The sequence below is a fragment of the Balaenoptera borealis genome (assembly GCF_965194805.1).
Source record: "Balaenoptera borealis genome assembly, chromosome: 16".
In the NCBI taxonomy this organism is placed as follows: domain Eukaryota; kingdom Metazoa; phylum Chordata; class Mammalia; order Artiodactyla; family Balaenopteridae; genus Balaenoptera; species Balaenoptera borealis.
Window position 1 is genome coordinate 22704415 of NC_138872.1, and position 27785 is coordinate 22732199.

Below are 27785 nucleotides of genomic sequence, written 5' to 3' on the forward strand. Positions count from 1 at the left end.
GGATCTTCCCGGACCAGGACTCGAACCCATGTCCCCTGCACTGGCAGGGGGACTCTCAACCACTGCGCCACCAGGGAAGCCCCCGCACTTAACTTTTTGATGCTTTGGTTTTCTCATCTGTGTAATGTTCCCTTCAGTTTCTCTAGAGCTGTAAAATTCTGAATCTGAGATTTCTTATCTACTTCAGAAAAATGAGCAGCTCACTTTCAACCCACAGATCTGTAAGGCTGATTAGACTGATGATTAGTTTTCAGAATTGAAGGCTAACCAGCTAACAGGTTTGTTAAGCAATAGACTGTATCAAAGATCTTCTGTACACAGAACATTGTGGTGCTTTGAAAAGGATACAAATTTCCTGGAAGTGTTATTCCTTGCCCTCCAAGAGTTTACAATTAGTTTGGAAGTGACTACACCTGATAAATAGGTTGAGAATGATTCCAAGTAATACATCAAGAAGAACAGAACAATATAATGCAGATTAGAGAATGAGTGTAGCTTTCTGCTTGGCTCTACTCCATGGAAAGAGGGTTCTACACAGCCATATGACTCAGCCAAAATGGCATGATTCCAAAGTCCCACTTCCACAAGAATTGGCAGCAGTGGGTTGCCACATGGTGCAACCAACCAGCTCAGAAGATCCACAAGGAAGTCTCAGACAACGAAAGCACACTGAATTTCCCCATGCTGTGCACCTGGATCTCTCCAGCCAGTAGTAAAATACCCACTGTCAGGTATCAACCAAAGTTTGGTCTGGCAAGGGGTTCAGCCTAGAAGGATTAAAGATAGTTGGTGTCCATGAGAAAATTGCATGGATCAGTGCATGATTGTTCAAGTCTATAGCGTCCCTGCAAGACCATGTGCAGGGGCTAAATGAGTGCTGCTCCCAACAACCAAGAGGAGAGGCAGTTGTGCTGAGGAGACAGCCAGGGCCATCATAAAGAGAGAAGAATTTTAAGGCATTTTCCAGTCTTCTCATGACCCATCCCAGTGCATGGCTCTTCAGTATCCACATTAAAAGAGCTGAGAACAGAATGTGGAAAGGAAGGTGGAAAAATCTGTTACAGCACTTCACCAAAGGAGATTTATAAATACACGCATGAAGGAACTTCCCTGGCGGTCCAGTGGGAAAGACTCCACGCTCCCAATGCAGGGGGCCCGGGGTTCAATCCCTGGTCGGGGAACTAGATCCCGCATGCATGCCGCAACTAAGAGTCTGCATGCCGCAACTAAGAGTTTGCATGCCACAGCTAAAGATCCCTCATGCCTCAACAAAGATCCCACATGCCTCAACTAAGACCTGGAGCAGCCTAAATAAATAAATAAATAAATAAGCACATGAAAACATGCTCCATCATCATGATTAGGGAAAAGCAAATTAAAACCACAATGAGATTCAACTATACACCCACTAGAATGGCTAAAATAAAAAGAAAGGCAAATGTTGGTGAGGAGGATATGGCACAACTAAAACTCCCATACACTGCTGATGAGAATTTAAATGGCACAACCATTTTGGAAAATAATTTGGCAGTTTCTTACAAAGTTAAATATATACTTACCATATGACCCAGCAATTCCATTCCTAGGTAAAATGAAGCATATGTCCATGCAAAGACTTGTATACCAGTGTTTCATAGCCATTCTATTTGTAATAACTAAACACTGGAAACAGCCCAAAGGCCCATCAACAGACGAGAAGATAAACAAATTTTGGTATATCCATATAATGGAATACTACTCAGCAATGAAAAGGAATGAACTATTAACATTGTACAACTTGGATGAATCTCAAAATAATTATACTGAGTGAAAGAAGCCAGATAAAAGAGGATATACTTTGTGATTCCATTTATATAAAATTCTAGAAAATTTAGACTTATAGTGACATCACATCAATGGTTTTCTGAAGGTAGGAGTAGAGTGGTTCAGGCAGGAGGGAGAATTTACAAGGTAACACAAGAGAACTTTGGGGAGTGATCCATATCTTGATTGTGGTGATGATTTCATGCGTGCATACATATGTCCAAAATCATCAAACTATACACTTTAAATATGTACAGTTTATTGTATGTCTGTTACCTCAAAATCAGAAGAGATGCAAACAGTATGTTGAGAACTTTAATAGAAAAGAGAAGAACTACAATGACAACTGAGATATAAAGTAATGACAAGATTTAAGTGAAATTAATCCAGATAGATCTTCTGATCTAAGCCTCAAATGATGTGATGAATAGGGTTGAGAGAAGGAACCAGTGAGTAGGGGCTTTGATTAGTAAATTAATACCTGGTTATGCAAGGCCAGGGTTGTACATCCTGAAATATGGCAGAATGGCCAGGGGTGTGGTTTTTAGGTGCTGTTGTTAGCCAACAGCAGACACAGGCACCAGTACTACTGTTATAGAATTTTAATGTAGCCAGACTTGTCCTTAGTGCCTCTTAATTCTCCTCTGCCAGCTTGGGGCTCCACCCTAATTCTGCATTGAGGTCCTTCACCAAACCCTACCACTATGTTGTTCTTTGGTAAATAGTTAAATGGTGTACTCAGCATTGAAGAGTCACTGTGTTACTTGAGCACTGAGGCAGGAAATGGATGAGAATGATGTTTCAGGAAGACTCTTCAGTGATACGAATAATAAATGCTGAAGGAGTTCAGAGGACAGACAATTTACAATGGACTGAACTGATATGAAAATAATCTGTCCAGTTGGCCTAAAGCAGAAGGAGTTTGAGCTCCCTGAAGCAGAAGGATGGAGAAGAAAGGGAGCTATAGGAATCAAAAGACACAATTTCTAGTTCTAGTTCTGTCAAGCACAACCTGTGTGATCTTAGACAAATCACTTTGCTTCTCTGAACCTCTCGCTCCACCCAGAAAATGGAGATAGTAATATCTGTATGGCTTTCATTAAGAACTTTGAGACAAATGTCTCATTTTGTTAAGATTGGTTAAGATTCTTCTTGAGGCAAGCAACAAAAATCAACTCTGGCTCACTTGAGTTAGAAACCAAAGGATGCTGGGATATCTCCCTTAGAGTCTAAGGAAGATGTTTAACAATCAGGCCTCTAAAGGAGTCTGTTCCAGGACACCTCCAGGAATTTCAAAGGCAGGGCCTGCTCTGCCATCACTATGACTCTAACCTCTAGCAACTCCCAGTCTGTGTCTGTCACTCTGTAATTCCAAATTCTGGGAGAGAGAGTCTGATTGGCCCAGACTGGGTCTCTTCTCCACTCCTGCATCAATCGTGTCTGAGGGCAGCACTGTATAGTGATGACATGACTTCTGGGCGTCCCTCCCTGTGTATTAGAGGCAGTTCCCAGAGAAAGGGTGATTGCTATGATCTGGATAGTCACCTCCCAGGAGGTCCCTGCCACACAAATACTTTACAATCAAAAAATAGCCTCTCAACTTCTGATTACCCATAGTAGTTAGCATAATTGTGAATATATAATAAGCCATTCATACCTAACTGATTAAAAAAAGAAAGCAAAAGACATACTGAGTGAAGTAAGTCAGAGAAAGACAAATATCATATGATATCGCTTATATATGGAATCTAAAAAAAGGGTACAAATGAACTTATTTACAAAACAGAAGTAGAGTCACAGTTGTAAAAAACAAACTTATGGTTACCAGGGGGTGGGGGGCAGGGATAAACTGGGAGATTGGGATTGACATATACACACTACTATATATAAAATAGGTAACTACTAAGGACCTACTGTATAGCACAGGGAACTCTACTCAATACTCTGTAATGACCTATATGGGAAGAGAATCTAAAAAAGAGGGGATATATGTACATGTATAACTGATTCATTTTGCTGTACACCTGAAACTAACACAACATTGTAAATCAACTACACTCCAATAAAAATTAAAAAAAAAAGAAAACGGAAGATTATTCTGACAGAAGTGGTCAAGTAGATTGAAGTCAGAAAGAATTGCAGGCCTGGTGGTTTAGCTAAGATGTACCGCCTTCATCCACATGTGAGGAGTATGGCTACAGGAATGGAGAATCAGAATCTGTGCAGAGCAGGGAGGAACTATCACTGTGATTGACTGGATGTGGGGAATAAATAAAGGAGTCATAAATCATCTATCTTATGAGCCCTGGGAAAGGGCTCCATCAGCAACAATTGAAGGCAGAGAATGTATGTCCTTTGGACTGGGACAGTGATGAGCTCACCTTTTAACACCAAAATGCCAGGTTGTAGCTGGGATCTTAGTGGTGATGCCCTTGAGATGACTAAATGTGGGTGAGTAGAGGCCTCTCAGGCTGAAGGCAGAGTCTTATGCTTTGTCCCTTCCAGACTATAAAACCATAAAAATAAGTAAGCTCCATGAGGAAATAAGGAAGAAGAGCAAGCAGGCCACCTGCAAGATCTGACCAGAGTTGGAAAGTGAGGAGAGAAAGAGAAAACTCAGAAAGGGGCTCAAAAGAAAACCCAGTAATGTTTGCTGAGCACTGCCTCCTGGGCACCATCCTAAGTTCCAAATGAGGTCTTTTTGGTGGCAGGTAAGAGAAATCTACTAGAGGCAGCTGAAACACAAAAGGGGAGATTTGTTCTTAGGATAACTGAGTATTCCCTAGAATCCTGTGATAGGAAGAGCAGCCTGCTCCAGGAAGGGAATGAAACCAGAAAAAAAAATTTCCAAATGCTCATTGAGAACTTTCCATCTCTTATCTTTGCTCCTTTGCATGCATTTCCATCTCCCTCCCTCTCCCTCTCTCCCTTTCCCTCCTTCTCCCTCCTTCTCCCCTTTCCTCTCTTTCTCCCCTTTCCCTCTCTCCTTTCCTCTCCCTCCCTCCCTCTCTCTCTCTCTCTCTCTCTCTCTGTTGCCAAAATTTGTTCTCTCAGTTCCCCTGTCCATAGGGCAGTGCTCCCAAATTTTAAGTTGTCTCCTTTTAATAGATCAGCCAAACTGAGATTGAGGCTCCTTGTCGCAGTTCCAGATTCCTGAGAGAATCTAGTTGACCTTGGTGTGTACTCCTAGACAGGTGAGTTGTGGTTAGTGGGACAGAATGACTTAGCAGAAATGTGGCTGTGAGATGCCCATTCCTGATGGCCGAAGGCAGTTTCCAGAGAGGCTGGGTAGACAATCCAGTAAGGCGGCCACTACAACCATTTACATTTGCTCTTCACATCAACTCCTGAGATGTAGCTCATCTCCTCCGTACAGATAAGGAAACTCAGGCACAGAGAAGTTAAATACTACACACAGGGTCACACAGAGTGAGAGGCAGAGCCAGTGCTCAAACCCAGGTGTATCCAGCTCCAAAGCCTCTGTTTTTCCTATCACTCTGCAGGTTTATTCAGCAGTGCAAAGCTGCTTTCCCTCTGCCAGTTTGGAATTTGGAACGTTGTTCCTTTTCTAGGACAACTAACTTAGAATAATATTAGACACTAGAGAAGAAATGGCTGGTGTAGTAGAAAGAGGAGTTAGGATTCCTAAACTGGAAATAATTACTAGTAATGAAAATAATGACTAACAGACACTATCACAGTTACTGTGGGCCACTGGGTATTATGAATTAGCTCATTTAGTTCTCACAACCAACCCATGAAGGTAAGTAGTACTGTTATCTTGTTTTACAGATAAGGAAACCGAGGTACAAGGAGGTTACATAACTTGTATCAGCTCAAACAGCTAGTAAGAGGCAGAGCCAGGCCCCAGGGACTAAACTAGCCCGGCCACGGTCCTGCTGCCAGTCCTGTGAAGCCCAGGAGCAGGGCCTGCCGAAGGACCTGCCATTGTTCTTGCAGGCCGTCCACGTCTCCCGTCATCTGGCCTAATGGCTTGGCCCATTTCCGACTCTCTAAAGTTCTTTCCCTCTCATTGCAGACGCTGGTGGAGGAGGAGCCCCTGCATTCTCTCTTCAGCCCTGTGCGCTAGGAGGTCTTTGTCACCATCACTGACTTCAGGTGATGCCCATATGCCCCCTACACGTGCATCCTGGTTCCTCGTTCAAGGTCAATACCAGAGCCAACAGATGTGTTTCATATTTTTAACTTCTGAAAACTATTTAGATAAGGAAGGGGAAGCCAAATCCATGTTTTTATGTAAGAACTTGGACTTCATTTGTTCTACCATCTATATCTCAAAGACCCACTGGAACCTCTGTGGAGTTCAGTTTTGTCCAGAGTATATTCAGTGGAAAGTTATTCGCATATATGCGTCCTAACAGTAGAGGCCCATGGCCTGAGAAATTTGGAAGGGCTGCCTGCTGTTTACCTCTCTTAGAGATTAGTACTGCACATTAACTGACTAAAGGTCCCAAGAAGTCCTGTAGTTAAAAGGTTTTGAAACTTGGGTCAGCCCACCCAAACTAACAAGCATTCAGCAGAACACACTTTGGAAAATCATGGTTGACTATACCAGACTGTAGCAGCTTCCCTATGTGCTTGAATTGGAGGAAAGCCTGAAAGATGTCACTCTGGTGACGTCTTGTGGATGTGGAGGGAAAGGGGACAAGGATGGAGGCTCTGAGCCTGAAACTCTTCCTCTAACCTTTTGCAAGATTGGTTTAGACAGAATGACAAACGTGCCATTTATCTCCTCCATCAGAATGATACACCAGTCAGTCTCTCCTTCCCTTTTGGGTTACTTGGATTCCTGCTTATCAACTTCAAATCAAACTCTTCCAGCTTGCTATTCCCAAAATGTCTTTCCTTAGTTACCAAGATGTCTATTTGCTGTTTGGCTCTGAAGAGCGAGCTGACCTGTTCAGTCTTGTCACCAAAAGTGTAATTGCTCTGCCCTCTGTAAAGACTCTTACCCAGCTGCAGGAAATCATGCCAGGTGGATCCTACAACTCTGAGGTAGCTCACACCTTGCTTTAGTAACTTGCCATCCACAGGGTCAGCTGATGCTGACCTTTTGAAAGTGCATTTGATTTTTTGGAACTAGCCAAAAAACCATTGAAGCCAAGTCTGGTGAATAAAATAAGTGGTTAAATTAAATAGCTTTTTTATTCCATTTTATTTTATTCTTCTTTCTTCTTCCCTTCATTCCTTCTTTTCCTGCTTTTGGCTTTAAAATAAGGTAGGAAGGACTTATAATAAGGTGGTTCAGTGGCTAAGATTCCGCACTCCCAACGCAGGGGGCCCGGGTTCGACCCCTGTTCAGGGAACTAGATCCCACATGCCACAACTAAGAGTTTGCATGCCGCAACTAAAGATCCCGCATGCCGCAACTAAAGATCCCGCATGCCGCAACTAAAAGATCCCACATGCCGCAACTAAGACCTGGTGCAGCCAAATAAATAAATAAGTATTTAAAATAAGGTGGGAGTGTTCATATGCTTAGCAGATATTTAGGGTTATCATGTATTGATACCAAGCATCATGACAGGCAGCAGAAAGACAGCAGTACACATTCTCATCAGGGAGCTTACCTCCTAGTGCAGAGATACAAACTACTAATAAATAAATATAATATTAGGTGGTAATAAGTGCTATGAAAAAATAAAACAGGGAAAGAGGAGGATACCTAGTACTGTGTTTGGGAGGCACAGGGGCTTTTTTTTTTTACATAAGATGGCCAGAGAAAGCCTTCCTGATGAGATGACAGTTGCAGAGAGAGGGCGTGAATATCTCTGGAAGAGAAGCTTTTAGGCAGAGAGAAGAGGAAAGAAGTGCAAAGGCCTGGATTTCCTTCTGCAGCTGGTAAACTGGAAGGTGAAGCAACTGCCCAAGGAGACTTTGTTCCCCTAGGTTTCAAGGTGTCAGAAAGACTCACAAGTCAAACTTTAAAAGTATTTTGATGACCCATAAGTAATTTCTCAAATGTAGTTAGAGTCAGTTAACTGTGTTCCCAGTAAGGCTGAGGTATCCATTTGAAATGAAGATTTATTGTTTCACCTCAGGTCACACACTGCCTGCTAGTACTACACTCAGAAGTCCTTCACCTTTGAGTAAGGTCTAAGATAACAAGGAGAGCCTTACAAGTGTACAGTGTTGGGGAACTTCACGGCAGGGGGCGGTCCTCACTAACCCTGTGCCTTTGCAGTGTCTCTACAGGCAGACGTTTCAGGCCTTCTCTGAGATGGCTCCAGAGTTTGGTGATAAAAGACCCACATTTGAAAAATCTTGACATCATTTTTAAGGTAAACAGGATATCAGGAGAGAATAGGAAACTACTCCTATTAACTGGTGAAAGTGGAAGAAGAAAATATGGAAGGATTCAGTTTTAGGAGACAGCATAATAGTTGAGTATCAGTTGTCCATTTTGAGTCAGACTTGGGTTCAAATTCTGACTCCCTGCCATTCATCGGCTATACATTCGCAAGGAATTTAATCTCTCAGTCTTTTCACCTTTAAATGGAGATAACAATTACTGAGTGTTGAATAAATGGCCTTCAATAAATGGTTTAAGTGGTTGCTATAATTATTCCTTAAATTATCACTGCTTATTATTATAGAAGGGTTTCAATCAGTGACCAGGAGAACAGAGTCAGCCTCGTGTGAGTGAGTAAATAGGCAGCTGCCTACCATGCGAGATTCAAAGGTCGTTAATAACCACCTGCCCTGACCTGTACCCGTTCCAGTAGCTGCCATTCCACCAATAGGGATTTATTCATTGGAGTGCATTCACTGCAGTTCAAGCATCTTGCTCACTTTGCCCTTTTTAAGATGCAAATATTCCAGAAAGGGATAACCCTTTAAACTATTATTAATAATGTGTGCCTTTATACAGATGGACATTTGTCTTTGCCACACCGACCTTAACGTTATTTCTCATTCCTCTTCTATTTATATATCAACACTCCAGCCAGATTGGGTTTCTCTCCTTTATCTGGTTGTGCCTTGTACTTTCCTGTCTTGGCAGCTTAATGCAAGCCGTTTCTTCTACCTGAAATGCCACCCTCTTTATGAAGCTCCCGCTCATGAATATTATTTTCTCCATGAATCCTTCCCTGTTTCAGGCAGATGCAATTTCCCATCCTCAGAGTTCCTTTATAGCACATCATTAATTTTCTTTCTTTCCAAAGTAGATTTCAGAAGGCTAAAAACATACAGAAGAATAGAATAAATAATTGAAGAAAGGTGGATGAAGGGAAAATAAGTCTAGACAATAAGCCCCTGTAGAAGCCTGACCACCTGATGCCCTAGATCTTTGTGCCTTGTTTGTCATCCCACTACTTTCATTTGCAACCAAAACTGGTTTATCATTTAGGAAGATATTTTCAGACGCAGTAGTGACATGTGGGACTTCTCCCTCCACACTTTCTTCCAAAAGAATATAGGTGTTATCCCAGATCTTCCTGATAAACCATTCAGGCTCCCTTTATTTTTCGCAGCACATGGACCCCTGGTTACAGTCAGTCAAAGACCATGAGTGGGAACAGGCCACAGCCAGCATGGCTCAAGTTCTGAAGTGTTTATCCAGAAATCTCAGCCTGAAGGTAAGCAGCCCTTTAGTTGAAGATGAAGGATCCAGAGCCATCCTTTTACTGCCTATTTCCCATCCTGTCTATGACTCCCCAAACTGATGATTTCTTGGTGCTTACATAATAGCCCTTAGCATTATTCACATATCTGCTCCTCTCCCATAACTGAACAGCTTGAGGCCAGGTACTGTGTTTATTAATCTTGCGTCCTCATGGGGATGCACAAGAGCTGGTGCATAACAATAGAGTATATGTTTTCAAATGAATGAGTAAATAAATGTAACCTGAAAATATCTGAGGGCCTTCAGTGGCCTAGTCTCTGTGCATTGCTTTTTTTTTTTTTTTTCAAATGTATCTATTTTATTTATTTATTTTTGGCTGTGTTGGGTCCTCGTTGCTGCACACGGGCTTTCTCTAGTTGCAGCGAACGGGGGCTACTCTTCGTTGAGGTGTGCAGGCTTCTCACTGCGGTGGCTTCTCTTGTTGCGGAGCATGGGCTCTAGGCACGTGGGCTTCAGGAGTTGTGGCACGTGGGCTCAGTAGTTGTGGCTCGCGGGCTGTAGAGTGCAGGCTCAGTAGTTGTGGCACACGGGCTTAGTTCCTCCCCGGCACATGGGATCTTTCCGGACCAGGGCTTGAACCCGTGTCCCCTGCATTGGCAGGTGGATTCTTAACCACTGTGCCACCAGGGAAGCCCTCTGTGCATTGTTATATTTGAAGTAGTAAAGTCCAGCAGGCAAATATAAGTGTGTGAATCAATTTAAAAATCTCCCAGCATCAGATCAGCTCAGTGCTTTGTGACCGCCTGGAGGGGTGGGATAGGGAGCGTGGGAGGGAGCCACAAGAGGGAGGAGATATGCAGGTATATGTATACGTATAGCTGAGTCACTTTGTTATAAAGCAGAAACTAACACACCATTGTAAAGCAATTATACTCCAATAAAGATGTTAAAATAAATAAATATATATCTCCCAGCATCTCAAAGAAAATAGTTCTATTGTACCTCTCTTTAAATCCCCTCATTTCCCTCTTTCACTCTCTCACTTCTCACTTGTTCTGCATCTTCTCCCATAACTCCTAAAAAGAATTCCCCAAAACTAGGATCCTCCCTCCTGATCTGTTTCTGTTTTCATCCGCAAATCTCGTTCTTCTTTCCCCAGTAGATCTTCTAGGCACTGGAGCCTCTTCTGTTCTCTATCCATCATTTCTCCAATCTGCATAATAAGGCCCAGGAATTGGAAGAGAAGTTGGGGGGTAGGAATACTAGGTCTTTATGCCAGAATTCCTTAGAGAATTTGCCCTTGATATAAATATTCTAACAGTCATGTTTAAAAGGACAGCATTCCACTAACTTTCTTATTTCTCCCATTGAAAGCATATCCAAACTTTCCACCTCCTTATTGAAGCTCAGTCCCTCAAACTATGCTACTTCCCTTTTTCTCTGTTTAGTCAGTGTTAGCAAGTGACTTGTGGCCATCACTGACTACCTTATTCTGTCCTCACTGACTACCCTATTGTTATCAACAATGCCTCCTTCTTCCTCAACCTCTAATTTTGGCTGCAGATTAAAGACAAGAGTTTCAAAAGACTCCTTCCTATACATAATCTCTCTCTAGGCCCTGCAGATCTTCCTTAACATTTTCTTCCTGGGGAGAATTGCTAATGTAAGGGTGCTTAACTTAGGTGCCATTGGGGTCTGTGAACATCTAGAACGTTGTATGCAGAATTTTGTGTGGTGCAGTCCGAGGAAGGTCCATAGTTTTTCTTAAATCAACTTTATTGAGTTATAATTTATATATTAAAATTTATATACAATGAAATCCACCTAATGTAAGTGTATAGTTTTGACAAATGTATATTCTCTGGGTCACCTACTCTTTTTATATTCTCAAATAAGCCTAAAAAGATAAAGAATTGAGAAAGAGAACATTAAAGAACTACTTAGTGGTCAGACTAAGAACATAATTCTCCAATAACCTTTTCTGTCTTAATAAGGTTTGAGATTTTTTAATATTATGAATATAAATAGGCTCATTAGAGAAAATTAAAAATTTTAAAACTAGAAGGAAGAGAAACTATCTTGTCATCTGGAGATAGCCCCTGTTAACATTTTTATTTATTCCTTCTGAGTACTTTTTTCTGCATGAATGTGTTGGGATGGGGTCTTCCACTCAGTTCCTTCCAATTTTTTCTCTACATGTAGCCATAAGAGTTATCTTCTTAAAACCCATGTCACTCTTTTTTGTTGTTGTTTTTTGTTTTTTTATACTGCAGGTTCTTGTTAGTCATCAAGTTTATACACATCAGTGTATACATGTCAATCCCAATCGCCCAATTCAGCACACCACCATCCCCACTCCACCGCAGTTTTCCCCCCTTGGTGTCCATATGTCTGTTCTCTACATCTGTGTCTCAACTTCTGCCCTGCAAACCGGCTCATCTGTACCATTTTTCTAGGTTCCACATACATGCAATAATATACGATATTTGTTTTTCTCTTTCTGACTTACTTCACTCTGTATGACAGTCTCTAGATCCATCCACGTCTCTACAAATGATTCAATTTCGTTCCTTTTTATGGCTGAGTAATATTCCATTGTGTATATGTACCACATCTTCTTTATCCATTCGTCTGTCGATGGGCATTTAGGTTGCTTCCATGTCCTGGCTATTGTAAATAGTGCTACAATGAACATTGGGGTGCATGTGTCTTTTTGAATTATGGTTTACTCTGGGTATACGCCCAGTAGTGGGATTGCTGGATCATATGGTAAATCTATTTTTAGTTTTTTAAGGAACCTCCATACTGTTCTCCATAGTGGCTGTATCAATTTACATTCCCACCAACAGTGCAAGAGGGTTCCCTTTTCTCCACACCCTCTCCAGCATTTGTTGTTTGTAGATTTTCTGATGATGCCCATTCTAACTGGTGTGAGGTGATACCTCATTGGAGTTTTGATTTGCATTTCTCTAATAATTAGTGATGTTGAGCATCTTTTCATGTGCTTCTTGGCCATCTGTATGTCTTCTTTGGAGAAATGTCTATTTAGGTGTTCTGCCCATTTTTGGATTGGGTTGTTTGTTTCTTTAATATTGAGCTGAATGAGCTGTTCATATATTTTGGAGATTAATCCTTTGTCCGTTGATTCGTTTGCAAATATTTTCTCCCATTCTGAGGGTTGTCTTTTAGTCTTGTTTATGGTTTCCTTTGCTCTGCAAAAGCTTTTAAGTTTCATTAGGTCCCATTTGTTTATTTTTGGTTTTATCTCCATTAATCTAGGAGGTGGATCAAGAAAGAACTTGCTGTGATTTATGTCAAAGAGTGTTCTTCCTATGTTTTCCTCTAAGAGTTTTATAGTGTCCGGTCTTACATTTAGGTCTCGAATCCATTTTGAGTTTATTTTTGTGTATGGTGTTAGGGAGTGTTCTAATTTCATTCTTTTACATGTAGCTGTCCAGTTTTCCCAGCACCACTTATTGAAGAGACTATCTTTTCTCCATTGTATATCTTTGCCTCCTTTGTCATAGATTGGTTGACCATAGGTGAGTGGGTTTATCTCTGGGCTTTCTGTCTTGTTCCATTGATCTATGTTTTTGTTTTTGTGCCAGTACCATATTGTCTTGATTACTGTAGCTTTGTAGTAGAGTCTGAAGTCAGGGAGTCTGATTCCTCCAGCTCCGTTTTCTTCCCTCAAGACTGCTTTGGCTATTCGGGGTCTTTTGTGTCTCCTTACAAATTTTAAGCTGATTTGTTCTAGTTCCGTAAAAAATGTCATTGGTAATTTGATAGGGATTGCATTGTATCTGTAGATTGTTTTGGGTAGTATAGTCATTTTCACAATATTAATTCTTCCAATCCAAGAACATGATATATCTCTCCACCTGTTGGTATCATCTTTAATTTCTTTCATCAGTGTCTTATAGTTTTCTGCATACAGGTCTTTTGTCTCCCTAGGTAGGTTTATTCTGAGGTATTTTATTCTTTTTGTTGCAGTGGTAAATGGGGGTGTTTCCATAATTTCTCTTTCAGATTTTTCATCATTAGTGTATAGGAATGCAAGAGATTTCTGTGCATTAATTTTGTATCCTGCAACTTTACCAAATTCATTGATGAGCTCTAGTAGTTTTCTGGTGGCATCTTTAGGATTCTCTATGTATAGTAGCATGTCATCTGCAAACAGTGACAGTTTTACTTCTTCTTTTCCAATTTGTATTCCTTTTATTTCTTTTTCTTCTCTGATTGCCGTGGCTAGGACTTCCAAAACTATGTTGAATAATAGTGGTGAGAGTGGACATCCTTGTCTCGTTCCTGATCTTAGAGGAAATGCTTTCAGTGTTTCACCATTGAGAATGATGTTTGCTGTGGGTTTGTCGTATATGGCCTTTATTATGTTGAGGTAGGTTCCCTCTATGCCCACTTTCTGGAGAGTTTTTATCATAAATGGGTGTTGAATTTTGTCAAAAGCTTTTTCTGCATCTATTGAGATGATCATATGGTTTTTATCCTTCAGTTTGTTAATATGGTGTATCACATTGATTGATTTGCGTATATTGAAGAATCCTTGCATCCTTGGGATAAATCCCACTTGATCATGGGGTATGATCCTTTTAATGTGCTGTTGGATTCTGTTTGCTAGTATTTTGTTGAGGATTTTTGCATCTATATTCATCAGTGATATTGGTCTGTAATTTTCTTTTTTTGTAGTATCTTTGTCTGGTTTTGGTATCAGGGTGATGGTGGCCTCATAGAATGAGTTTGGGAGTGTTCCTTCCTCTGCAATTTTTTGGAAGAGTTTGAGAAGGATGGGTGTTAGCTCTTCTCTAAATGTTTGATAGAATTCACCTGTGAAGCCATCTGGTCCTGGACTTTTGTTTGTTGGAAGATTTTTAATCACAGTTTCAATTTCATTACTTGTGATTGGTCTGTTCATATTTTCTGTTTCTTCCTGGTTCAGTCTTGGAAGGTTATACCTTTCTAAGAATTTGTCCATTTCTTCCAGATTGTCCATTTTATTGGCATAGAGTTGCTCGTAGTAGTCTCTTAGGATGCTTTGTGTTTCTGCAGTGTCTGTTGTAACTTCTCCTTTTTCATTTCTGATTTTATTGATTTGAGTCCTCTCCCTCTTTTTCTTGATGAGTCTGGCTAATGGCTTATCAATTTTGTTTATCTTCTCAAAGAACCAGCTTTTAGTTTTATTGATCTTTGCTATTGTTTTCTTTGTTTCTATTTCATTTATTTCTGCTCTGATCTTTATGATTTCTTTCCTTCTGCTAACTTTGGGTTTTGTTTGTTCTTCTTTCTCTAGTTCCTTTAGGTGTAAGGTTAGATTGTTTACTTGAGATTTTTCTTGTTTCTTGAGGTAGGCTTGTATAGCTATAAACTTCCCTCTTAGAACTGCTTTTGCTGCATCCCATAGGTTTTGGATCGTCGTGTTTTCATTGTCATTTGTCTCTAGGTATTTTTTGATTTCCTCTTTGATTTCTTCAGTGATCTCTTGGTTATTTAGTAATGTATTGTTTAGCCTCCATGTGTTTGTGTTTTTTATGTCTTTTCCCCTGTAATTTATTTCTAATCTCATAGCGTTGTGGTCAGAAAAGATGCTTGATGTGATTTCAATTTTCTTAATTTTACTGAGGCTTGATTTGTGACCCAAGATGTGATCTATCCTGGAGAATGTTCCGTGCGCACTTGAGAAGAAAGTGTAATCTGCTGTTTTTGGATGGAATATCCTATAAATATCAATTAAATCTATCTGGTCTATTGTGTCATTTAAAGCTTCTGTTTCCTTATTTATTTTCATTTTGGATGATCTGTCCATTGGTGTAAGTGAGGTGTTAAAGTCCCCCACTATGATTGTGTTACTGTCAATTTCCTCTTTTATAGCTGTTAGCAGTTGCCTTATGTATCAAGGTGCTCCTATGTTGGGTGCATATATATTTATAATTGTTATATATTCTTCTTGGATTGATCCCTTGATCATTATGTAGTGTCCTTCCTTGTCTCATGTAACATTCTTTATTTTAAAGTCTATTTTATCTGATATGAGTATAGCTACTCCGGCTTTCTTTTGATTTCCATTTGCATGGAATATCTTTTTCCATCCCCTCACTTTCAGTCTGTACGTGTCCCTAGGTCTGAAGTGGGTCTCTTGTAGACAGCATATAGATGGGTCTTGTTTTTGTATCCATTCAGCAAGCCTGTGTCTTTTGGTTGGAGCATTTAATCCATTCACGTTTAAGGTAATTATCGATATGTATGTTCCTATGACCATTTTCTTAATTGTTTTGGGTTTGTTTTTGTAGGTCCTTTTCTTCTCGTGTGTCTCCCACTTAGAGAAGTTCCTTTAGCATTTGTTGTCGAGCTGGTTTGGTGGTGCTGAATTCTCTTAGCTTTTGCTTGTCTGTAAAGCTTTTGATTTCTCCATCGAATGTGAATGAGATCCTTGCTGGGTAGAGTACTCTTGGTTGTAGGTTCTTCCCTTTCATCACTTGAAGTATATCATGCCACTCCCTTCTGGCTTGTAGAGTTTCTGCTGAGAAATCAGCTGTTACCCTTATGGGAGTTCCCTTGTATGTTATTTGTCGTTTTTCCCTTGCTGCTTTCAATAATTTTTCTTTGTCTTTAATTTTTGCCAATTTGATTACTATGTGTCTCGGCTTGTTTCTCCTTGGGTTTATCCTGTATGGGACTCACTGTGCTTCCTGGACTTGGGTGGCTATTTCCTTTCCCATGTTAGGGAAGTTTTCGACTATAATCTCTTCAAGTATTTTCTCTGGTCCTTTCTCTCTCTCTTCTCCTTCTGGGACCCATATAATGCGAATGTTGTTGCGTTTAATGTTGTCCCAGAGGTCTCTTAGGCTGTCTTCATTTCTTTTCATTCTTTTTTCTTTAGTCTGTTCCGCACCAGTGAATTCCACCATTCTGTCTTCCAGGTCGCTTATCCATTCTTCTGCCTCAGTTATTCTGCTATTGATTCCTTCTAGTGTAGTTTTCATTTCAGTTATTGTATTGTTCACCTCTGTTTGTTTTGTTTTTTAATTCTTCTAGGTCTGTTAAACATTTCTTGCATCTTCTCAATCTTTGCCTCCATTCTTATTCCGAGGTCCTGGATCATCTTCACTATCATTATTCTGAATTCTTTTTCTGGAAGGTTGCCTATCTCCACTTCATTTAGTTGTTTTTCTGGGGTTTTATCTTGTTCCTTCATCTGGTATATAGCCCTCTGCCTTTTCATCTTGTCTGTCTTTCTGTGAATGTGGTTTTTGTTCCACAGGCTGCAGGATTATAGTTTTTCTTGCTTCTGCTGTCTGCCCTCTGGTGGTTGAGACTATCTCCATGTCACTCTTTTGATCCAATGATTTCCATCTGTTCTTAGAATACAAGGTCTTGTGTGATCTAGCTCTTCCTGCCTGTCTACACCCCTGACTTATTCCAGCACAGAATCTGCCACTCAGTAGATGTTCAATTTAATATTTATTGAATAAATGTAAGTCACTTGTGTCCTTTGTCTGCTCAAAACCCTCCAATGGCTTCCTACCTCACACAGAATAAAATCCAAAATCCTTACAACGTTTTGTAAGTTACTAAGCCATCTGGCCTCATCCTCATCTGCCTCCTATTTCTTTCACTCTCAATTACTTTACTCCAGCCAACCAAGCCTTCTTGTTCCTCAGAAGCACCAGACACACTCCCTTCTCTTTGCGCTTGTTATTCTCTCTGCCTGGAATGCTTTTCTCCCAGATGTCTATCTGTGTGGCTCAATCCCTCCTTTCAACATTAGGGAGGTCTTCCCTGACATTCTAAAATAGCAATTTCTGGGGACTTCCCTGGTGGTCCAGTGGGTAAGACTCTGCACTTCCAGTGCAGGGGGCTCAATCCCTGGTCGGGGAACTAGATCCCGCATGCATGTTGCAACTAAGAGTCTGCGTGCCACAACTAAGAGGTCCACTTGCTGCAACTAAAGATCCCGCATGCTGCAACTAAGACCTGGCGCAGCCAAAATAAATAAATAAATATTTTTTTTAAATAAAAAAAATAAAATAAAATAGCAGTTCCTATCCTTGTCCCCTGCATTTTTCTGCATCATAACGTTTATCACCATTTGATGCATAATGAATTTTACTTCTTAATTTTTTTATTTTCTGTTCCTCCAACTAGAATGTCACCTTCATGAAAAGAGATGTTAGCTTTTGTTCACTGCTTGTATCCCCAGTGCCAGTCGAAGTGCCTTATGCATAAGGGCCATAGTCATAACCAGTACCTGGCTCATAATTGACACTCAGTGTTTGTTGATTGACTGAATGAATGAACGTATTATCAGAGAATGAAAGATGTTACACAGCTTTGTGTATGTGTTGCTGTGTTTACTGTAAATAGGTTGTAGAAGCTGTTGTTCACAGTATCTCAATATATTTTTCTGAAAAGCCACAGAAGAAATTTCTGCTTCAGTCCTAGGAACAGTTGCGCCTCCTCTGCATGGCTATTTGCTTCTTACTTTATGGGCAATGCGAATCATATGTGTGTACCTCTGCATGAGCCCTGAGGAAGTTCAGAGCCTAGCTCTGTGGCCTAGCTCCAGCAAATAGTGATTATGCATTCTGCACGCTAACAAAATCCTTAACTTCATTTATCTTTTCTGCCTTCATTTTTTTATTTGTCCCACTTTTTCACTATTTTACTTTTTTTAAAATTAATTAATTATTTTATTTTTGGCTGCGTTGGGTCTTTGTTGCTGTGCACGGGCTTTCTCTAGTTGCGGCAAGAGGGGTCTACTCTTTGTTGTGGTGCACAGGCTTCTCATTGCGGTGGCTTCTCTTGTTGCGGAGCACAGGCTCTAGGCATGTGAGCTTCAGTTGTTATGGCACGCGGGCTTCATATTGTGGCTCGCGGGCTCTAGATCGCAGGCTCAGTAGTTGTGGCACACGGGCTTAGTTGCTCCGCGGCATGTGGGATCTTCCCGGACCAGGGCTCGAACCCATGTGCCTTGCATTGACAGGCGGATTCTTAACCATTGTGCCACCAGGGAAGCCCTATTTTAAATTATATTTCTTTTTCTGGTGGGTTTTTGCCAGCTACCTTAGTTTTTTTTCCATAATAGTGTAAAATATTAATAAATAAAATTTTAAAATATTGTTAAATGGTATATCTTAACTTTGCATCTAACTTTTTCACTTAGCAAACTAGCACATTTTCCTAACTTATCATAAATTCTTGGGATACTTGATTCATAATGATTGTATTCATAGTTCTTGTTACTATTGGCAATTATTTTGAATATGTGGTCTTTAAAAACAGTGCTAGTATGAACATCTTTATATACAAAGCTTTTTCATTTTTCAGATTGCTTACTTAAGTTGGAATTTGTCCTATTTAATACCATCTGCTGGATATATTGTATCTACACATGTTAACTGTTAACCTGGGAGATCCAAGGGCTGGTCGTGACCCTTGCACTTCTCTTGAGTAGGGGGTGCAAGTGGAATTACTTCTCAACAACTTAAATCTAAGGCACCAAATGCACCTGTATTCTAATGGCATTTTTCTTTTGCTTCCTTACTAGCTTCCACTGCGATTCCAAAGACTTGGGCACCTAGTGGCTCTGACGGCCCTACTGTGTGGGGACCCAGTGAAAGAGGTGGCCGAGGAGGCTGCAGAGGGCACGCACTACCTGCTGCATATTATACTGAGACTGAAGTGTAAGGCATGCTGAAGGCAGCGAGGCCCTGAGTTAATTCTCCAGCACAACACGAGCACCAGCCCTCCTTGTGCACTCACTTCCCACATTCTAGAAAGACTTTTACAGTAGTACATAAAGAGAAAGGTACATACTCCATAGGCAAAGATAGAGCAACACTGACTTAATAATTCGAAGCATAACACTGGATCAGACCCAGCAGTGTCAGCCACCTGCGCGGCCATGGAGTTGGAGTAGTAAACACGTGGCCCTGTGGACAAGCTGGAATGATTAGTTTGGTCGGAAGTAGAAGTTCTTGCCATCATTTGGGCCTGAATTTATTTGTTTATCCCATAAATGTTTACTGAGTACTTACTCAGATCTAATAGTAACCAGAAAATAAGTGGTCCGGTCCTTACGTAACACATAGTCTAGTGCGGGAGTCAGACAATCAAAGTATCAACAGATAACTCTTCTTATAAACAAAGATGGCTGCTATGAAGGGAAATTACAGAGGCCATGAGTAAGAGTCAAATCTAGTTGTGGGGTTCAGAAAAGGCTTTTCTGAAGATAACTTAAACTTAAAAAATAAGGGACATTTAGCCAAGTGAAGTGATAAGAAGAGCATACTAGGCCGAAGGAACAGCATGAACAAGGGCGCTCAGCAGGTATGAGCTTGGGGAGTTTGAAAAACAGAGCAAGGGCCACTGTGGTCCAGGAGTGAATCACTGACCCCCCGCAATTGGAAGAGACTTCAGAAGATATCTAACCCAGCATCCCCCCCGTGTTTGAGTCTTAGTCTCCTCTATCCCCACCAAGGAGTTGCCCTGCCTGGGCTCACTCATACCAAGGATAAGAAAGCTCTGTTCTTCCCAAAGCAGCAGTATCATCTCTGGGCAGCTCTGAGTATGAGCTTTGTCTACCAAGACATATAGCCATGGAAATACGACTGGTTGTTCATTCAACAAATATTTATGAAGCACTTCTCGTTCGAAGGATGCACTGGTGAGCAAGACAGGCAAGGTCCCTTCCCCCAAAGAGCTTATAGTTGGAGAGATGGTATCCTTAACCAAGGGCTCAAATACTTCCTATAGATAAATTTCCAGTGAACATGAGTCACAGTAAAACATGAGGAAAACAAGGCACTGTGAGGGAGTCTGGGCAGACTCAGTAACCAGCAAAACTAGACACATGGAGATTTCTGATAGCAGAATTATCAGACAGTACAAAATCATGTAATTTTTTATGGGGATCCAAGCTTCATAGGGAGACTGCTCAAAAGTCATCACCAATGGGGAAATGAATGGTTTAGCTTGCCTTGTTTATTATACTCCCAAATCACTCAGAAGTTCTGCTCTTACAAAAAGCTCTTTTCTTTTTTTTCAGCTCTTTTTATATATTGCTGTACCACAGAGGGGAAACATATCAGATAAACACACACTCCTTCCCCCAGGCATTTTTATTCAAGTGAAAAAGACAAGAGTGAGACTAGGGATTCACTTCAACCTGGAGATCAACCAGACTTGCAAAATCAAGAAAAAAGAAATAAGCCAGAAAGTATAATATTTTATGTTTTTTCTCAGATATCACTCATGACAAGAAAAAGCACCAAAGCTTGAAAAGAACAATGAAAAAATGTCGAGAACTCCTAGAACTCTACAGTATTAAACGGTTCTACAGTTGTCCTTTCAAAATTGCCCAGGTAATCAGAATGGCTAAAATTATAAAGACAGACAGCTTGAAATGTTGGAGAGGACGGGAGACAACCAGAAGTCTCATACATTTGTTCATGGGAAAGTGAAATGGTAAAACCACGCTGGGAAGAGTTCCGTTAACTTCTTATAAAACTAAACATACACGATTGCCCAGAGAATTTGCTCTCTGAATATTTCATAGTTTGGAGACGAGGCACCATGGCTATGACTCTTACACACCTTGCCCTGTGAGTTTAGTGGTTTATGTCAGCCTGTCAGTGAGGCCAGTATCACTGTTTGGATATCTCTTCAGTCAAGCTCTGCTCTCACTGATTGCTGTCCTAACCCTAGCCAGCCTCTTGCAAATTTAAACCCTTGTCACAAAAAGGAATTTAAAGAGGGTGTAGTTGATCCAACAAGCCTTACACTTTTTAATTAATTAAGATATTTATTCAATATCCCACAAATATTAAGCATCTATTAGGGACCAGGCACTATGTTAGGTGATACAGAAAAAAACTTACAGATCTTACTCATGTAGGGTCAAAGGTTTCAGGTAATTTAAATTGTCTTTACATCAGTTTCCTTAACTGTATGATGAGGATCCGTAAAAATTGGGATAATTCAATTGTTATGAGTTAAATGAGATACAGTATAGAAAATGCTTTGCTTAGTGCCTGTCACATAGTAAGTGCCCAGTAGATTATACCTATTATAATTATGTGAAAGACTTTATACACTGCCAAGTACAGTGAAAAGCAGAATGACACATTCTTTTAATATATTATCTCCAGGCAAATTATTTTAGCTAGGCGTGGGTCCCTGTCAGCCGTCTAGCATTAGGGCCTTTCCTTAATTCCTATTCCTATAAAAGTGTCACATGTCACTCTTTCTGAGGATCTCAGTAATCAAGCTTTTTTTTTTTTTTTTGGCCTCACCGCTCACCTTGTGGGATCTTAGTTCCCCAACCAGGGATTGAACCCGTGCCCCCTGCAGTGGAAGCACAGAGTCCTAACCACTGCCAGGGAAGTGCCTCAAGCTTCTTTCTAAAAGTCAGAGCTGTAAGAGACCATGCATAGTCCCTAGCATGGGACATTTGGGTTGCTTTGAGTTTTTCACTTTTGTAAACAGTATAGAAGTAAATAGCCCTGTACAGGTTTGTATGCTTCTCTGATTGTTGACTTAGAATCTATTCCTTGTTCAGGACTCTTTCTGTCATACCGTGTGTCTTTAAAGTTCATTTTCCCTAAATCATCTCAGGTCTTTGAAGTTTTTCTCAATTCAAATGAGCTCTGCCAGTTTGTAATGACTACATTGGATGGCCTGAAAAACCTGAAACATCCCTGCACCCAGCAGTCAGCGGGGGAATTGCTGATAACATTGGTGAAGAATGCGGAGTCCTGGTTTGAGAAGGTAAACAGCTCAGTGATCATTTCCTGGGTTTAAAATGCTGGCAAGAACTCTCCCCTCCTACAGATGCTGAGGTCTCTCCTGCTGCTCCTATGCAGCTGAGAACAACTACTGAAGGGGACCAGGGTCAAAGCCTTAGTGTGTTTGGTCAATGTTGAACAATCATTCATAAACCAAGCATATAATTAACAACCACTGTGTATGCAACTAGGGAGGGCAATTTTTAAAAATCTAAGGTGTGGTCCATATTTTCCAAAAGAATATAGTTTTTCTGGGAGGAAACACATATGAGAATGGTAACTCCAATTTAGATCCTCATTCAGGTTAGAGGTATATAATCTTTAAAAAATCGAGCCATCAGTGATCCTAGAAGGAAGCCAACTTTGTAAACTTAAAATCAGGAGAATTTATTTAAATGTATCTAAAATTGATACATGAAGAAATAACAATATGGTTATATCATCTAAAAATATGGAAGGACATACTGGAAGAGGTAAATGGATGAAAGTAGTTGTCTCTGGAGAGTGGACCTGGGGAATAGGCAGGAGAGAGCCTTGAAATACCACTGGACTTTTTAAATTGTGTGCATGTTGCACTTTGATAAAAATAAAAAATAATTTTAAAATGATGAAAACCCATTTTTTAACCTATTAAAATAGCAAAGATGCAAAAAGATGAGTACTGTGGTGAAATGGGCACTTGTATCATTTGGGTGCTTTCAGTTGTAAAAAAAAAAATCAATTATGAGACGCTTAAACAAAGGGTTTATCATCTCATACATTAAGAAGTCTGGAAGTAGAGTATATTTTCTAGGATTGGTTCAGCAACTCAACAATGTTATCAGAGAGCCAAGGGGTTTTCCGTCATTCCAGCTTTACCTGTTCATATAGTCATAAGATAGTCACCACAATTTCAAACTTTATGAGCAGATAAGACAAGACTACCGAGCAAAGAAGAGAGAGGTTGCCTTCCTTTAATCAGAGAGAAAAATCTTTCCCAGAAGCCCTGGTAGATTTTCCCTCATGATTCACTGGCCAAAATTGCATCACCTGCCCATACTCAAACCTGTTTCTGGCAGCTGGTGGTAATGATGGCCATTTTATATGAGGCTGCTAAGAACCGCCTCTCTGAGAAGGTGACATTTCCACAGAGACCTGAAGCCACGAGTCTATGAGCAGGAAGAGCAGTCCAAGCAGAGAAATGGACCAAAGCCCTGTGGCTCCTGCTGACTTTACCTGAACATGATAAACATCTCCAGGAGGAAGGCGTGTATGACTCCTCTGCCATTCTCAGAGTCAGAGTGGAAAAAACCCAGCTTCCTTCCAACACTTTCATTAGTTTGTCTTATTATAAAACGAATACAGGGACTTCCCTGGTGGTCCAGTGGTTAAGACTCCAGGCTCCCAATGCTGGGGGCCCGGGTTGGATCCCTGGTCAGGGAACTAGATCCCAAGTGCCACAACTAAAGATCCCACATGCCAAAACGAAGATCCCACGTGCCGCAACTAAGACCCAGAGCAGCCAAATAAATAAATAAATATTAAGAAAAAAAACAATACATAATCTTTAAGGAAAAATTAGAAAAAATATATAAGCCAAAAAATAAATATCCCATCACTCAAAGACATTAATATCTTTGTATATATGTATATATATATATGTATGTTCTTCCAAATCCTTTTATATGCATATACATTCATACAGGTATATTTTAAGTAGTTTTGATAATAATACACTTTTTAAAAATAATAAACATTCTGTTTTAAAAGTCTCCCTGAGGATCTTTTAAAAATAACCACAGTATCCTCAGTAACTATCAGTGTCCTACAGCATTAAGGTCTTAGTGATTTCTTTCCTTTCTTCAGGTGCCAGAAATTATGGGAGTTATCTGTGCCCCGCTATCCATAATCAGCCAGCCTAGAGTCTGCCAGCAAATCATAAATACTGTGAGTATGTTTATCTCCAGGCCCAAGTATACAGATATAGTGATCAGCCACCTTCTGTGTCACCCAGTACCATATGACAAGTAACAGAATCTGATACAGCCTCTGGCTTAAATTGGGGTGTGTGATACAGCTCTGAATATTGTGGAACGTGGTTGCCCTCAAAAATCTAATAATGTTCTTATAAGATACAGACAGATGCCTTCAATATAAATCAGAATATAATGCATAAAATAAGGAAACAATCTAGAAAATCCAGAATGAAGAACATTTTACAAGATAGTTGGACTGAACTCTTCAAAAACGTTAATGTCATGAAAGAAAAAATTGTGCTGAGGGCACCGTTCTAGGTAAAAAGACACTAAAGAGACATAACCAAATACAATACATGACTTTGATTGGATCCTGGAAGAAAAACAAAAGCTGTAAAAGAAAATTCTGAGGAGATTTAAATATAGACTCTATACTAGATTACTAAATTAACATAATTTTCTTAGTTGTGAAATGATAATATAGATATATAGAAAAGTGTCTTTATTCTTAGGAGACAGATAATTTAAGAGATAGAGATTTAGAGGTGAATGTCATGATATCTACAAAGCACTTGAGAAAGATTTAGCCAAAAAATAACTGTATACATAAAAAAGAAAGTATAAATATATACATAAATAGGAACAGAATCATAGAGAGGAACAAACAAGAAGCTTCTTTTAGATTAGTGGTTTTGAATTGGAGCCACCTTGGAAGTTCCAGGAAATGCCTTATGGGGAAGGCAGTGAGGCATCAAGCCCTTCTATTTACCTGCTTTATATAGCACTGTGATTCTGGGTAATTATCGTATTGAAGGAAAGATTTCTCAGCTTTTTTTTTTTTTTTTAAAGTATAGTTGATTTACAACATTGTGTTAGTTTCAGGTATACAGTAAAGTGATTCAGTTTACACATACACACACACACACACATATTCATTTTCAGATTCTTTTCCATAATAGGTTATTCCAAAATATTGAATAGAATTCCCTGTGCTATATAGTCAGTCCCTGTTATTTATCTATTTTATATATAGTAGTGTGTATCTGTTAATCCCAAACTCCTAATTTATCCCTCCCCCCTCACTTTCCCCTTTGGTAACCATAAGTTTGTTTTCAGTGTCTGTGAGTCTATTTCTATTTTGTAAATAAGTTCATTTGTATCTTTTTTTTAGATTCAATATATAAGTGATATCATATAATATTTGTCTTTCTCTGTCTGACTTACTTCACATAGTATGATAATTTTTAGGTCCACCCATGTTGCTGAAAATGGCAATATTTCATTCTTTTTTTTTTTAATTTATTTATTTTTGGCTGCATTGGTTCTTCATTGCTGCACGCAGGCTTTCTCTAGTGGCAGCAAGCGGGGGCTACTCTTTGTTGCGGTGCGCAGGCTTCTCATTGTGGTGGCTTCTCTTGTTGCAGAGCACAGGCTCTAGGTGCATGGGCTTCAGTAGTTGTGGCTCGCAGGCTCAGTAGTTGTGGCTCGTGGGCTCAGTAGTTGTGGCACACGGACTTAGTAGCTCCACGACATGTGAGATCTTCATGACCAGGGCTTGAACCCGTGTCCCCTGCATTGGCAGGTGGATTCTTAACCACAGCACCACCAGGGAAACCCTCATTCTTGTTATGGCTGACTAATATTCCATTGTATATAAATACCACATCTTCTTTATTCATTCATCTGTTGATAGACACTTAGGTTGCTTCCATGTCTTGGCTATTGTAAATAGTGCTGCTATGAACATTGGGGTGCATGTATCTTTCTAAATTAGAGTTTTTGTCTTTTCCAGATATATGCTCAGGAGTGGGATCACTGGATCATATGGTAACTCTATTTTTAGTTTTTAAGGAACCTCCATATGGTTTCCCATAGTGACTGCACCAGTTTACATTCCTACCAACAGTGAAGGAGGGTTCCCTTTTCTCCACACTCTCTCCAGCATTTATTATTTGTAGACTTTTTGATGATGGCTATTCTGACCAGTAGGTGTGAGGTGATACCTCATTATAGTTTTGATTTGCATTTCTCTAATAATTAGAAATGTTGAGCATCTGTTGATGTGCCTGTTGGCCATCTGTATGTCTTCTTTGGATAAATGTCTATTTAGGTCTTCTGCCCATCTTTTGATTGGGTTGTTTGATTTTTGGTACTGAGCTGTATGAGCTATTTGTATATTCTGGAAATTAAGCCCTTGTTGGTTGCATCATTTGCAAATATTTTCTCCCAGTCTGTAGGTTTTCTTTTTGTTTTGTTTATGGTTTCCTTTGCTGTGCTACAGCTTTTAAGTTTGATTAGGTCCCATTTGTTTATTTTTGCTTTTACTTTTGCCTTGGGTTACTGCTGTAAGGGAATATTGCTATGATTTATGTCAAAGAATGTTTTACTTATGTCCTCTTCTAGGAGTTTTATGGTGTCCTATCGTATTTAAGTTTTAAGCCATTTTGAGTTTATTTTTTTGTATGGTATGAGGGAGTGTTCTAAATTCATTGATTTACATGCAGCTGTCCAGCTTTCCCAACACCACTTGCTAAAGATTCTCAGCTTTAAACTGTTTGAAAACTGTTTGAAACTGGTTTCAATGAATGGTTCTCATATAACGTCTTGGTGTAGCGCTGATGTTTTCTGTAAGCTGAACTTAGACATTTTAACCACTAAATCAAATAAAGGAGGACTTTTACCCATCCAGGGGAAAAATGAGTTAATATAGATTTTTTTTAAAATGTTCTTACTTTTGTGTATTTCTCTGATACATTGTTTTTACATCTTTACTACTTACCTCAGCTTACCTACACTAGAGTGTTATGTAAAATATATGATTTGGTACAAAATATTAAATATATCCAGTTGTTTTAAATGTAATTTTAGCATTATTTTATTTTTGGGGTTTGTTCTAGCTCTTGGAGAACTTTGAAAACTACAGCTTTAGATCATATGAGAAGTGTGGAATCTGTTAGAAATGGAAAGGACTTAGGAAACTTCATTCTGATTATATTTTTGGTTATTTACCTGAAGACGTTAGTTGATTTACATGCAGATTGGGTGATTGCTCTTAGGAGTCTGTTCAGATCATCTACTATGTACATGTAGATGGGGAAATGATGGACAGGACATGGACCCTGCCCTTAAGCAGCACAGAGTCTGGTAGCAGACATAGACAAATAACAGGATTCCAAAGCAATATAAAAGACTTCTGTGGAAGCCCCTATGAGGGGACGGGACTCAATTTGATGAAGGATGGGGGAAGGATTTCTGAAAGACGGGCTGTCCCAAGCTGAGTTTCTAGTGTAAATTGGCCAAGTAGACAGTGGGATGGGGGAGTGTAAAAGGCATTCTAGACAGAAGGAATAGCAAAAATAAATGCAAGGAAGGTATGAAGCAGCTTGGTGAATGTTCATTCTCAAAGGGATGATGGTCAAACAAAAACCATGTCACATCACAGAATCAGTATCACTGGAGGTGAGACCTGTTCCATATTTTTTACAAACTCTCCAGTTGATTTTTTTTTAATTTTTATTTATTATTTATTTATTATGTTTATTTTTGGCTGTGTTGGGTCTTCGTCTCTGTGCGAGGGCCCTCTCCAGTTGCGGCGAGCAGGGGCCACTCTTCATCGCGGTGCGCGGGCCTCTCACCATCGCG

General features: G+C 39.9%; 1 protein-coding gene across 1 annotated transcript in view; it reads left to right on the forward strand.

The window, feature by feature from the left end:
- MROH8 (maestro heat like repeat family member 8) overlaps window positions 1-27785 on the forward strand; it is a 59425-nt gene that overhangs the window by 11004 nt on the left and 20636 nt on the right. The window contains 10 exon segments of the mRNA XM_082362037.1: window positions 5843-5890; window positions 5894-5922; window positions 6675-6819; window positions 8009-8047; window positions 8049-8105; window positions 9300-9404; window positions 18951-19086; window positions 20648-20766; window positions 22019-22171; window positions 24034-24194. Coding sequence (XP_082218163.1) covers window positions 5843-5890; window positions 5894-5922; window positions 6675-6819; window positions 8009-8047; window positions 8049-8105; window positions 9300-9404; window positions 18951-19086; window positions 20648-20766; window positions 22019-22171; window positions 24034-24194 — 992 coding nt within the window.